Source organism: Chinchilla lanigera, unplaced genomic scaffold (genome assembly GCF_000276665.1).
Source record: "Chinchilla lanigera isolate Chin_1 unplaced genomic scaffold, ChiLan1.0 scaffold00057, whole genome shotgun sequence".
Classification (NCBI taxonomy): Eukaryota; Metazoa; Chordata; class Mammalia; order Rodentia; family Chinchillidae; genus Chinchilla; species Chinchilla lanigera.
In genome coordinates, this window is record NW_004955458.1 from 9,618,566 (window position 1) to 9,633,178 (window position 14,613).

The 14,613-nt window shown below is 37.4% G+C and overlaps 1 protein-coding gene across 3 annotated transcripts in view; it reads left to right on the top strand.

Annotated features, from left to right (window-relative positions):
* Positions 1–1,248: 1,248 nt before the first annotated feature.
* Mon2 (MON2 homolog, regulator of endosome-to-Golgi trafficking) overlaps positions 1,249–14,613 on the top strand; it is an 82,277-nt gene continuing 68,912 nt past the window's right edge. For 2 of the 3 annotated variants that reach the window (XM_005397433.2, XM_005397434.2), the window contains exons 1-3: positions 1,249–1,332; positions 10,350–10,477; positions 11,568–11,699. In XM_005397433.2, coding sequence (XP_005397490.1) covers positions 10,391–10,477; positions 11,568–11,699 — 219 coding nt within the window. In that variant the 5' untranslated portion in view covers positions 1,249–1,332; positions 10,350–10,390. Of the gene's footprint in view, positions 1,333–7,585; positions 7,667–10,349; positions 10,478–11,567; positions 11,700–14,613 lie in introns of all 3 variants that reach the window. The other variant, XM_005397431.2, reaches the window with a different exon arrangement.

The window sequence follows — 14,613 nt, forward strand, 5'->3', positions numbered from 1 at the left end:
TCCTGGCCTGAGGTGAAACTTCTTAGGGCTTATTTGACCAGCCTGCACCCACTCTGAATCCCTGTCCTGTAACTGCCTCTCAGCAGGTCGCTTTCAGAGGATGCTATTCGGAACTCTGAAGTGAGGTGATTTTGTAGCTCCGTCTCCTTCCTGAAACAGTGCCTGATTAAACGCTGTCTGGCGATACTCTGGGTTCCGCGCTTGACTTCTCCTGCTCGCCTGCCCTATGGGAGCAGTCATTTTCAAAGCAAAACTCCACTCTGCTTTTGCTGTTTACAATAGCCATGGGCTTTTCTTGGGATTAGTGCTGCTGGTGCAGTCTGTTGCTCCTTAGACCTCCCAGCCCTGGAGACCTGGTTTGTGTTTGCTGAGACAGGTTCCCCTCTCCAGAGCTCCAGTGAAGTTCCACAGTGCTTCACCCTTTTTCTTGCCTTGTGCTGTGTTTCTCCAGCTTCTCTGTAGTTTCTGATTTTCTTGTCAGTTTCCTTTCAGTTCCCAGAGATACACTTTTTCTTTCCCCTCTTCACCAAGTTGTCTTTTTCCAGGTTTCTGGATCCCAGGCCATGGGGAAGCTGTATTTTGCTGCTGATCACTACTTTGATGTATTTGTTCCTCTACCTTCCTTTTTTATGTACTCAGTTTTCAAAATACAGTGTGCATTTTACCCCGCAGGCGCAGCTCAGTTTGCGCTGGCCTTGTATCAAAGTGCTTAATACTAATACCTACGTGCGGTCAGTGGCTTCCATATTGTAGAGGCATTGTTTGGTATTTTGTAAAATGCTTTGTGACTGCAAGATACTAACAGCCAAACAAAGAGAGTATCTTAGAGGTATTATAAACACTCAAACGATTGAAGAAGTTTTACTAAAGAGCAGAAACAAATACTTAGTTGTCCAATTTCAAGAAATGAAAACTGGCTGTTTGAATCCAAACAGCACTTTTATTTCACAGTGTTGTGCAGTTTTTTTGTGATGGAGGGAGAGGAGATGTGAAATGGGGAAGAAAAGTCTAATTCTTTCCCTTCGGTTTTGTTTGTGTTATTTTTAAGGCAGAAGAAGGTAACATACAGTGGGCACTGAGTGATCGATTAATTTTACTATGTGTAACGTGTGTGTCGTAACTGGGCTTAGTGTCTGATACTTTGAAAATAAAGATGTTAGTGACTGATTCTGTTGTGCGTTTAATTTTGTGTATCATATATTACTGCTTTTCCTTACATAATTTATGTTGATAATAAGTTATTCTCTAATTTTTCTTTATTCCTGCAGGCTGCTGAATCAGGAATAATAAAAGTTAAAACAATAGCTGCAAGAAACACCGAAATTTTGACAGGTAATTTTTTATATTACAACTTCAACAATTACTGAAAAGCTGACTAGTAGTATAAGTACAGTCTGAAAGCCATCAGCTCTCTGCTGCATCTCTTTCTCATACCCTAATGTTTCCCATAGTGATACAGGACATGCGCATGTCCCTAACTTGGGAACTGATTGTTCCCAGAGGTCAGAGCTGTGAAAGTCTCCGAAGTCAGTCGTTTAAAATTTTTAATTCCTTAAAGCCCGAAAGTTTTTCCTTACTCATCTCACTTCCACCTAAGACACTTTATTCATAAAAGTTGCTCAGTGATATTTGTTACATGAAGTGGAATGTGGTTCTGACTGCATCTTTCAAGGTCTGCTTATGCAAACAGTTCACCATGTAGTGTTGTACATTTCGCTCTCCCACCTACGTTTTGGGTTCTGGGTGAAGAAGGAATGAGAGTGAGGTAGAGAAAGGAAACAAGTTTTTTTTTTAACCCTTCTCTGGATTGAATTTGATTTTCAAGGAGGAATTTTTGAGAGTTTCTCTTTAGCTTCTTTCCCCCACCCCACCCACCAGCGTGCTTCTTTTTTTCTTTGGCACCTTCTGAACTTACCTCAATAGTGAACATGGAAATGAGGGCAACTTTTTGTTACTCTTTACTTTTGAGACTGTGTTACGTGAGGTACTTGTACCATTCTATCTTACAGAAAACTGTCTTGTGGGAAATACTGTTTTATAGTAGAGCAAAGCGAGGTACAAAGGGCTGAAGTTACCTTTCTGGGTCACGGGGTACATAGTGGAGCCAGGTTCAAAGGCAGGTGTGTTGCTGCCGGGGTCTCCCCTGGCCACGTGCTGCTGTGCTGTCTCGGTGTCCACGCGGGCCCCTCCCTCGAGTGTTTCATGCTGGCCCATTGCGAACTGCATGGATCTTTTAGTCTGTGTTCACAGGACCAGTGTCGCCTTTGACAGCGGCTGGTGTAGCAGAGAAGACATCTTACGTAGTTAATTTACACAAAGTCTAAATAATAAAGAATTTCTTTAACTGTTGTAAATTTTACACTTTAAAAGGATGCCAATGAACTCCCTAATTTGTGAGATTTTGGAGTGCTAAAAAAAGTTTTTGGCAGGGAGGTAGTTTAAGGGTGGGAGGCTACTAGGCTTGGTGGAAGTTTGCCTTAGGGTTGGTTCTCCGAAGTTGCATGCGTCTCACAGCTGCTTCCCTGATTTTCACCAGTCGGTCAGAAGCACCAGATGGTTTTGTAACATTAGTCTCAGCAGTGGGTGATGCTCCATGTGCATATTGAGGAGGAGTGTAGTGAACGTGGTGGGTAAAGGCAAAAGTACATATCGTTGCTTTGGGAGAATGAGCAGGTACTGTGTGTCGGAGATGCATGTTGGGTGGATTCACTACTGTGGAGAAAGAGTGTGTAAAGGTAAATTGTGACTTGGACATTTTTAAGTTGGAGTGGTAGAGGGCAGTCACATTAGAATACCATTGTAAATATTTAGTTTTGATATTATCATTGCTGATATCATGGTAAGTCCTTATTATCCAAAATGGAAGTTTTCATTGGTTCTGTAGTTGATGGAAGATAAAAGACTGATTTCTTCTAAGGGTCACTGTTTAAGAGTTCCATATGAAGTAAAATGTATAATTAGTTAATCTTAAGGAAGAGTAAGAAATTTTAGGTTAGGTGGTTTGAGTTTTTAAAATGAGCTGTTACTATTTTAATTTTAATTTGTTAGTTTTATTCATATCAATTTAAAACCTTTGTTTTTTTGGCTTTTTGGCTTTTTGAGACAGGGTGTCACTGTGTAGTTCAGGCTGGCCTTGAGCTGACTTTGTAGCCCAGGCTGGTCTCCAACTCACAACCATCCTCCTGCCTCAGCCTACCTAGTGCTGGGATTACAGGCATGTGCCACCATACCTGGCTAGAACATGTTTTTAAGCACATACAATAATTTATGTGTTAATCTCCAGACCCATGTATGTGAGGAAGTTACTAGCATTTAAACTTTATTGTACTATTTTTATTTATTTATTTTTTTATTTTTTTCCGGTACTAGGAATTGAACTCACAGCCTTGCGCTTGCCAGGCATGCACTGTGCTGCTAAGCTAAATCCCCAGCCCCATTGTACTATTTTTAAACAGATATCTATACCAATTTATAATCTAAAGCATATAGATAATCTAAAGAACACAGATTAATAGATCACTTGAAAAATCAAAGATTCTTAAAAAATGGTTAAAATTATTCATTATTTAGTTTCTAAATTACATCATTAACTCAGTGAAGTGAATACTGAGAAAAAATTATAGTTAACTATTTCTTTTTTTTTTTTTTTTTTTTTTTGGTTTTTTTCTCCGGTACCGGGAACCGAACTCACGACCTTGCGCTTGCCAGGCAGGCGCTTTTGCCGCTGAGCTAAATCCCCAGCCCCTTATAGTTAACTATTTCTTAAAAAATATTTACTTTTTTGATGCTACTGGGGATTGAACCCAGAGGGTGCTGTACCAATGAGCCACATCTTCAACCCTTTATTAAAATTTCCTTATTTTGAGAACAGGTCTTGCTAACATGGCCAAGTGGGACTTGAACCTGTGTTCCTCCTGTGTCAGTTTTCCCGAATGCTAGGATTAAAAGTATGCACTACTGTGCCCAGCTTATTTACTTCTTTATAATACGTGAAACTATAGGGTACTTTTTTTTCTTTTTGAGACAGAGTCTCGCTATGTTGTTGAGGCTAGCTTTGAACTCACTACCCCAAGCTGGATTTGAACTTGCAGCAGTCCTCCTGCCTCAGCCTTCCAAGTACTGAGATTACAGGTGTGTGCCACCATGCCCGACTTAGTTTTTGTGGTATAATGGATCCCAAACAGTTGTGGTGTCTCAGTGAGGTGAGACATTGAATTCCCATCTGTCTCGGTATATTCAGAAAATATAAAGAATTGCAAAATTCAGAATCCTTATTTAGGATCAACTAATTACTGATATTCAGAGACTTTTAGCCAACTTTAGTTTTCTTAGATTTATTTTCCATTGGAAAATCATTTACATTGCAGGATGAATTTTTGCTGTACGTCTCCCCTTCTTTCAAGCATCTTCCTTTAATGTGTATTTTTCTTTGTTTTCACTGCTGTCATGAATGCTGACATAAGTGGAAATGCTATGCCAGGTAATGTCAGCAGCGATTTAGATACACAAATCATTACCTCAAAATTTCCTTTTTCTTTAGCGAGAAAACTCTAAATGAGTGATGACAACATAGTTTTTTATTTACAAGGCCAAATGCCTTAAACTTACATTTGACTGCTATATATTACAAATTGTTATTATCCTAGCTTAGAGTGTAGTAGAAATCGAGAAGGTGTGTGCCATACAAAAGTTACATAATCTACTCTTTGAATGTGTGTTCATAATAAGGATATCAGCAATGTTGTAATCTTCTAAAATTGTGCCTTTAACCCTTACCTAAAACCGTAACAGTTAAGCCTGCTCACGGCTGCTTTTGGCTGCCGTCAGTATAGTAGAGAATTTTTACATGAGGGTCATTGTGCATGGTTTCTGTTCTTTCCTCATGTAGTTTTTCTCTCATCTTTTCTGTATTACATAGTCTTAACAACCAAAAGGTCTCTAATTTAACTAGCAGTGAGTAAATACACTTTGGGATTTTTCTGACCTAAAAGGTAATTTACCTGGTTATTGTAGTATATTCTATCTTACCAGTACATGAACTTGTGATATTTTACAAACAGCTACATAATTTATCATACAGTATATTCTTAGTAAGTAAATAATTATGTAACAATCAGTAAGGGAGCTAGTAAGGTGGGCAGTGTAATTCACCCATCCAAAGTATATGGAATTTATACAAGTATGTTGATGCTGTTCCTTCTGTTTGATTTACTTGCTCTTTCATTTGCAGTCTTTTGCCAGAAACTTTCCAGATTACAAACTCCTTGAAATTAGAGTCAATCTCATGTTCTTTGTTACATTACCAATGTTATTACAGTATTATTATATTACCAATATTATATTACCATTGTCATTACATTACATGGGATATAATAACACTCTCATTAATGATAGGCTGATAAGTGAATCATATTACGATATAACACGCTTAGTACTGCTTCTTGCCATGTTTCTAAACCTCTTTTTAATTTTACATGTTATAGCTCTGTGCCTCCATGAATTTTGTCATGTTTAGTTGCTTACAGCCACATAGCAGTCATGAAGGAGACAGACCCTAAGTACAGAATTCTAATTCTGTGTGGTAAATGCCAAGATGGAAGTGTAAGTAGGACTGTTATAGGAACGTAAGGAAGAGACTTGGTCTGCCTTGGGAATCTGAAGCTAAGACTTAACGCCTGAAGAGAAGTTAGCCAGGCAAGTAAAGTATGGATGTGGGCTGCTTGAACAAATACAGGCGTTACAGAACAACATGCTGGGGTGACTTGGACACACCGTGAACTGCGTGACCATAAAGTGTGAAGGAATGGCTGCAGTGATCATTAAGGGCACTACGTGATGTCTTGAGCAGCTCGTGGAAAAAGTTTAAATCAAGGGAGGGATATATTTATATTTGTATTTTTAAATTCTGGTGACAGCACCATGGAAGATACAGTTAAACTACACTATCATTAAGGCAGAGATCTATTAGGAAGGTATTTCAATAATGCAGACTAGAAGCCATGGGCAATAACACGTTGACCTCTTGGGCCAGAGAGATTACAGTTTATTTACAATATGATGTGCTTTTATTTATTCATTTTTTTCCCTGGATTGTTTTAAATTTTAATTAGCTTGTTACAAACATTTGATACCACCTTTTAAAATGTTTTCAATTGCTCTTCCATATTTTGGCCAATGGATTGCAGTGCCTTTATTTTAGGTGTATTTTGGTATTTAGAATCATTTCTTTATGGTAAATGTCTACAAACAGAGCTATAAAGTTAAAGGATATGAATATGTGCGGAGTTCTTGGAATGTTTTACCAGATTTGTTTCTGGAAAGGTGAAAGTTCATACCTTTAGTAACAATAAGAGACTGTGTTATAATATACTATCTTTAGTTACTTCTCTCAGTGCTGAAACAAAATACCTGACACCCCAAGTTAAGGCAGCAAAGGTTTTGTCTATACTTGGCTGGCAGAAAGGCAGGGTGGCATGGCAGAGGTACATCAGGAGGAGAGACTTCGTGGCGGGCAGCAGGCAGCAAAGCAGCAAAGTAATGAAGCAGCAAGGGACAAGCAGTGATAACAGCCGCTCTGTCTCTGTCGCTTATACTCTATCCATGCTACCCACCTCCCTCGGGTTGGGCAGCCTTAATTTAGCACCACACCATGAATCAGTCCCAGCATCGCATCCTTAATCCTGGCATCACACGCTAGCTCCAGGCACCTGTGAAAAGCTCCAACTACGACCACGTGAGGCTTTGGGGGAACATCAAGAGATAAGGCAAAATACATAGCTGTCAGGATTATTCTTAAAAAAACAAAAAACTTTGGTCACTGTACTGGTAGACTTCTCACTTTAACTGACAGTTCTTTTTGACATTGAACATACTTGTATGCATTAAATTATTTTCTTTTTTCATTCGTTTCTTTACATTCTTGTTTTCCTTATCAGGCTGAGTTATTTATATAGTGAAAATATTAACTTCCCGTCATGTTTATGTCATATTTTCCCCAGGTCATGCACCTTTTAAGTTTTACGTCTAGGGTCTTTTCATTTTTAAATACTCCGATTTTTCTGAGTTCTTTTGTTGCTTTACATTTAAGATGTCCTTCTCCTTCTCCATAGTTTGTAGGTGTTTTTTGTTTCGTTTTGTTTTGTTTTTAGTTTTTTCCTGTGGCTTTTTTTCCTGTGGCTTTTTTTTCCTGTATAGTGTACAGAGTGATGTGAACTTTTCCTTTGCAGAACTAATTATTCAAACATCATTTGTGGAATAACCATTGTTTTTTCTTCTGGGTGCTTTTGAAAAAAAACTGCCCATACTTTCAGTTGTTTGCTGTCTTTTTTTTTTTTTATCATTTGAATATATTTTTGGACCTTTTGAATCCATTAAATTTTTAAATGTTGTTAGAAATAGTAGTCTCCCTGGGAACCAGATTTTAGGCATTTTGAAGATAAAAGTAATGTCTAAGTCGCATTTATTTCTTTCGTAAGAATTAAAAATTTTATTTAATACCTGTTAAAATCAATCACAATGAAACTTTTATTAACCCCTGTTAATGTGATTTATAGTGGGGTATCCTAGTTTAATTCTTTTTTTTCAGGATAAAAACTGCAATTATGCAGTGGAAATGCTCAGAGCAAGGAAACCCCCAGGATATGGGGACCTGTTGGATCTCTTCCAGGTGTGTGAAAGTATCATTTGCTCTCACAGTTACATAATGTAGAAGTACAACATATGTCACACACAGTGCTACTGTGTTACAGAGTTATGCATCTTAAGGGACTTAGGTGGAAAACAAACTTTTTCTCTTCTTCCCACCAAAACCTATTCTTATATTTTGATGGAAACTAAATTAGAGAATTTTGATTTTAAAAAAGTCAACCTTTTCTATTTTTTTCTGGAAGGACATATAAAATGGTTAATGCCAGATGTCTTTACATTGCTGTAGAGTATTTTCCTCAACATGCTTTTTGAAGTCTCTTCTCCCATGAAGGCATTTACATAAGACTACCCTTAAATGACATATCATTACAATTATTATATATAGAGAGTGACTATATACTGTACTCAGAAGAGTCAGATTAATTTTAGTTTGCTGGACACTTTTCCATTTGAAAAAAGCAAAACACATCAGTAACTTTTTTCTTCTTCCGATCTTTCTCTTGCTGAGCTGTGATTCACATATTTTTCTTTTTGAAACTGTGCTTCAAAAGATGTAGAATAGATACATCACTTACTTTGTATCATCTATTAGAATAACAAAAACGTCTTCCTTTGATCATTAAATTCTTATATAAATTGGATGGGAAAAAAATAGAGATACATGTTTTAACCCTTTATGTTAAAGTAAAAATTTTAAAAATCATTATTACTTTAAATTTATCTCACCATGATAGACCTAACTATAATGGACATGTATACAATATTTCACTATGATGCACTTTATTTATTGATCTAAGATGCAGTTTTTATCAACTCTAGTATCCCCTACAGTGGCATGCATCTTACATGTCACCTTGGAATCACCGTGGGCTGATTACTAGTGTAGTTTTCTTTCTTGGTGTGTGTGTGTGTGTGTGTGTGTGTGTGTGTGTGTGTAATGGATTCATACTTAATCATATTATTGTCACACCTGTTGAGTTACGTGCATTTCTTATGACCACATGTATTGAGTTTAGTTGCTGTTTCAGCTGTCACCATAGTTGTCAAAAACTTGATTAACGTAAGACCAGATAACATACCAGCATCAAAAAATGCAGAATGGTTGTCACTGGCTTAGAAGAAAATCTCAGAAACAATGGTGAAGTTTTCTTTCAAGAAATAAGATATTCCCAAGCTCTTGATGGTATAGAAGATGAAATTGTGAAGAAAAATTCTAGACGATTACATAGCATTCTCGTTGTTTAATTCACATTGATTTTCTTTTTTTATATTGCAAGTATATCTTGAAGTCATTGGCCTCTTACACTCTTAAGAAAATACATTTTTTTAAATGACCCTTTATTTATCTGGAGTTCAGACAGATAGTTTTAAAATGCAGATGATTGAGCCCCCTCTTAATTTCCATTATCTTCAGTACGTTATTTACTTTAAAGACTGACAGTGTAGTGTTGGGAAGGAGCGAACCAGTAATTAGAAGACTTACCTCCCCATTCTGGTTTTACCACCTACTTACTGAGTCACCGGGGCCAGATCATACCCTATAAACTGCAAGAATATTGTGATGCTTAAATGAGAAACACATGCTCATGTCATGAATTACAAATATACCTGTTGTTACTGAAAAATTTTAATTTGCCTGAACAACATTGTGTTCAACAGAGATAGGTGTGGGTAGCCTTAGACCGGATATTTAACACTTTATTAAAACTTTACGATTGGCTTTACAGTGACATTTCATCATTCACATCAATGTTTTGAGTCCTTGTTATGGAAAATTTATATCTTTGGGTTTGAGTTAAAACTTGTGTGTGCGAGAAAGCAAGGAAATGAGAGGGAGCTCTTCTGGAGAAGCTGCCCCTTGTCAGTCGTACTTGGCGAGCCTTTGCTGTTGGACCAGGGTCGTGCTGGCTTACTGAAGGAAGGGTCTTCTGCAGCGTGCTGTAGGGAGTTGGAGTCCTACTTTACCATCCCATCAAGAGAGCTGTGGGAGAAGAAAGGTGGTATTGAAACAATAAAACTGTTAATACTGGTTTTCCCTTTTAATGGTCATTCTAGGTGACTCATTTTCTCTGGAAAAACTCAGACTTACATGTCTTTATAACTTTTGCCCCTTTAAAATTTCTCAGAGAATTGATTCCTTTGCTAGAAGGAGTTTGCAATTTGAAATTACAGTGTGTGTGACCAGTTAAGAACAGAAAAGCTATTGTTTTAAAGGAGATCTGTTTATTTCTTGAAGAAAAAATTAGAACTATGCAAATTCAAGGCATCTAATGACATTCTAGGGAGTTTCTGAATATTCTTTCACAAGTATGGAAGGGATGATAGATACACTATTTTTGATTACTCTTGATGATCCAGAGTATGAATTCCTGTTTATTTTCCCTCCAGCGCTGTGTGAAACATTGATTTTCGCTGAACTGTTGGGAATACATATCCTTAAAGAGGTTATAGCAGAAGATAAAGAAGAAACAAAGGACCGAGTATTAGGCCAGGGCATGAGAAAGCTTTAGTCACTGGGTATAGTTCAGATCACAGTGTGGACTGTATGTGGACTGTATTTTGACTCCTGTTACTTGATTTTTATTGGTGTCTGTTTTATATAAGGTGGTTTTTATTGATTGTCACTGGTTGTAATTATATGACATGTACTTCTAATTATGAATTAGATGTGATAATTTATCTTCTCTGTGTTCTAAATAAAGCACTGAAGGAAAACAGCTCTGAGGTTGTACAGCCTTTCCTGATGGGTTGTGGAACCAAGGAACCGAAGATCACTCAGCTCTGTCTGGCTGCCATCCAGAGGCTCATGTCCCATGAAGTTGTGTCTGAGGTAATGTGCAGATTTCGTCTGAACTGCGTGTAGGAGTCAGATCAGCTGCTTTCATAGGGAAGAATGAAAAATAGCTTTATGTAAAATAGTTTTATGAATATCAATGCACTTGAAGAAAATAGCTTAATTTTAAAATATTAGTTATGTACAGGTACAAATTCTGTACAATGAAGGTGATCGTTATATATATCTAAGATGTACGAATAAAATCTGATTTAAAAAATAAATAAAATGAATGACTTGGAAAGAAAATACTGTCAGCTTTTCTCATCTTAGAGCACTCATAATTAATAAAGATAAAATACAGTTTATCTGAGAAGTCACAGTTCATTAATATAATTGATAAGTGTGGAATAAAGCCAATTTTCAGTATTATTCAGTAGTTATCTAATATAGCGCATAATATTTTCAAAAGATGGGTGGGAGAATAAGGGCTTTTCTAGATGATCCATAGTGATAATGTATTGTTCATTAACTGAAATGTTTGTGTCTTTGCTGATAATGGCAAAACAAGAAAAAATATTTCATTACCAAGGACCTACATCTTGCTTACAAATTTAGTGATTTCCTCTTAACTTTGTACTCTTTAAGGTACTATTACAGAAGTGGCCAGTTACTCTGCCCTTCATTAGTACCCTAAACAGTGTCAGTTTTAATTGGCTGTACAGTGTATTGTTAATTTGGGTTGCTTTTCATGTTCTATAACATACTATAAGTGAAGTGGTATGTAAGAAATAGTGAGCACATAGTTCATTTGTGTATGTCTGTAATACTCATGCGAGTGGGGAAAAGCCCATGTTACTGTAGACACGAGCTTTGACTTTTGGCTAGGTATTTTAGAACTGCATGCTACTATTTGCTGTACTGCGTCTTTAAAGATACTTTTTTCAAGAAGAAAATTGGTTGCAAGTCTTAAATTAGTTGAGACATGGGTTCGGATCTGTGGAGCTTAAAGTATGTGTTCTATTTTTTGTTTTTGCTCTGATCATGAAATTCCCTCCAGGTGAGGCAAGCTGTGTGCACCTTTTCTTATTTGGGAACCTCAACACCTATATTTTATTTGTTGATGATAATTAAAATTTTTTTACAGACTGCTGCTGGGAATATAATTAACATGCTTTGGCAACTCATGGAAAATAGTCTCGAAGAACTTAAGCTGCTCCAAACAGTTCTTGTTCTTTTAACAACCAATACAGTAGTTCATGATGAGGCGCTTTCTAAGGTAGGAGTCCTGTTTGTCAGCGTGTATAAGTGCTTTTCAGAAGTATGTGAATAAGCTGGCTCAAAGAGGAAAGCCTGGTGCTGGGACTAAACCCAGCTTCCCGGTAGCCGTGGTGATGACGAGCGCTTCACGGTAATGGCCACTGGCGCCTTTCTCCAGACGAGAGTTCGGATCACTTTCAGAGCCCCGTGGGTGCGGCTGATGGGTTTAGTTATGCATAGGAAATAGAAGAGAAAAAGTGTGGAAGAGTCAGGATGCAGGAAGAGGGAAATGTGTTGTGTGGTGTTGCTCTGGGCAGTTTAGATCCCCTGGGATAGCTCTCCCTTCTCTTAAAAATAAGTTCAGGGCCCGAGCAGTTGCTCGGTGGTACAAGCACCTGCCTAGCAAGTGCAAGGTCCCAAGTTTGATTCCTGGTACCAAAAACAAAATAAAAATACAAAGAATTTCCTATGTGGGTGTTATGTAAACCAAGCAGTTCAAATCTGCCTCTTAAATGGCTGGAGAAGGTTCCTTTCTGCGTTCTTACTGGGAAAGCTGCACGTGTGATAGCCGTTGCTCATTTCTTCCCTCCTCCTGCCTCTTTGTTTTTTTTGTTTGTTTGTTTTTCTCCGGTACTGGGAACTGAACTCACGACCTTGCGCTTGCCAGGCAGGCGCTTTTGCCGCTGAGCTAAATCCCCAGCCCCCCTCCCGCCTCTTTGGAACATGTAACAGTTCTGTTTATTTAAATTTATAAAAAAATTTAAATTACAAAGTATTCCTGAAGAACAAAAGAAAGAATAGCTTAGGGAATGGTCTTAGTGAGTCACCGTAAGAAATGTTTTGGACCTTTAGTAATAGTTTTATTATAACTTGCATGCTTTGAAGGGTGGATGGCCTGTAAAATAGAGAAGCACACTGTTACATCAAACACTGTGCTATCTCAAGTGAGATGGGTGTCCTTAGGTCAATAAGATTTTACTTAATTGCAAATAATTTATTCTTTTAAGCTCATATTTCTATATACAAATGTTGGAGTGTTTTATACAGTATGCATTTCATTACATACAGTTCCTCTTGGTTTGTATATGAAATGACTGTTCTGATACAAGTATTTAAGGTTTTATAGATGATTATTAGGTGATCTATGACAGCAATTAAGAATTGACTATAGGATTTATTTTAGTAGGTTAGCTAATTGAAACCGAAATAATTGAGGATGAAAATTAGGTATAAAGGAAACATACAGAGCCTGGTGTGGTAGCACACACCTGTAATTCCAGCACTCAGGAGGCTGAGGCAGGAGAATCATTGCAAGTTCGAGACCAGCCTGGGCTACAAAGTGAGCTCACAGCTGGCCTGAACTGTACAGTGAGACTCTGTCTCAAAAAGACTAAATAAATAAATAAAATTTTTTAAAAAAGAAAACATACAGCTGGGCATGGTAGCTCACATCTGTAATCCCATCACTCAGGAGGCTGAGGCAGAAGGATCTCAACAAGTTCGAGACCAGCCTGGGCTACATAGTAAGTTTAAGGCCAGCCTGAATTATACAGAGCGAGACCCTTTCTCAAGAAACAAACAAGCAAAACCCCAAAATTGAGCATTACGCAAATTTATGTATAATTATTGAACGTCCTTTTCCTTTATATTGAAATATAAAGAGTAATTGTTGTATCAAAGGCTTATTTTCTGTAACATTTTTAATTAAAGTTATAAGGCATATAATCTAACTGCCATTAATTTTTTTTTCAAGAATGGCTTATTTTTTATTTTTTTATTTTTTTGGCTTTTTCTCCGGTACCGGGAACCGAACTCACGACCTTGTGCTTGCCAGGCAGGCGCTTTGCCGCTGAGCTAAATCCCCAGCCCCAAGAATGGCTTATTTTCAAACTGTACAGTGGGTGTTGTATGAAAGGAGAGAAGGTTTAGCACTCCCCTTGACAAGGATGGAAGAGGCCCTTGGGCCTGACAACACGCATACGGTTAAGGCATTGCCACCTACTTCAAACTGTACAGTAGTTAGAAGAACACACAGGAGAAAAATCTTTGTGATATGAAGATTATAGAATCTGAATTTGAAAAAAAGCTCAGAATGGAGGGAAATAGTCACAAATATGTGACAAAGGATATATATCTGTACTATATAAAGAACTGTTAAAATTACTTTATAAGACAACTAAGAAATGAACAAATGATTTCAACAGATACTTCACAAAATAAAATATTCAGAAATGAACAAACACATAGAAAGAGGCTCATTGTGAAAACTTATCAGTGAAATGTAAATTCCAACCCACAGGAGTTATTGTTATTTTGATATCCATTAGAATAGTTAAAACTTAAAAAGATGACCATATCAAGTATCCTGAAGGATATAAACAATTCTGAACTCATATATACTACTGACAGGAATGTCAACGTGTAAATTTCCTTTGGGGAACTGATAGTTTTTTAGAAAGTCAAACTCATCTTACTGTGTATCCCAGCCATTTTTCTCCTGGATGTTTACTCAGTGTGAATGAAGACGTATGTCCTTGCAGCGTTTATAGCAGCTTCATTCACAGCCCAAACCTGAGAACTCCCCGGATGTCTATAGTAGGCAAACAGATAAGCAGAGTGTTCCGGTGTACTCACACCGTGAAATGTAGTCACTAATAAAAAGGATATAAGTTACCAATAGACTAGCAGGTGAATTTCCCGAATACTCTTCTGAGTGAAAGAAGACAGACACACAAAAATGCATACCGAATGGATTTGTTTATGTAAAATTGTACAAAATGCTGGTTAAGCTGTAGTGAAAAAAGCAGCTAAGTGGTTTCCATGGCCTGCAGTGGAGGAGGAGATGTATCGTAAATGTCCCCAAGGGCACTTCTGGGAGATGGGAGATACCCCGTGTCACTTCTGTGTCCATATTTTCGTTGTACAATATATTA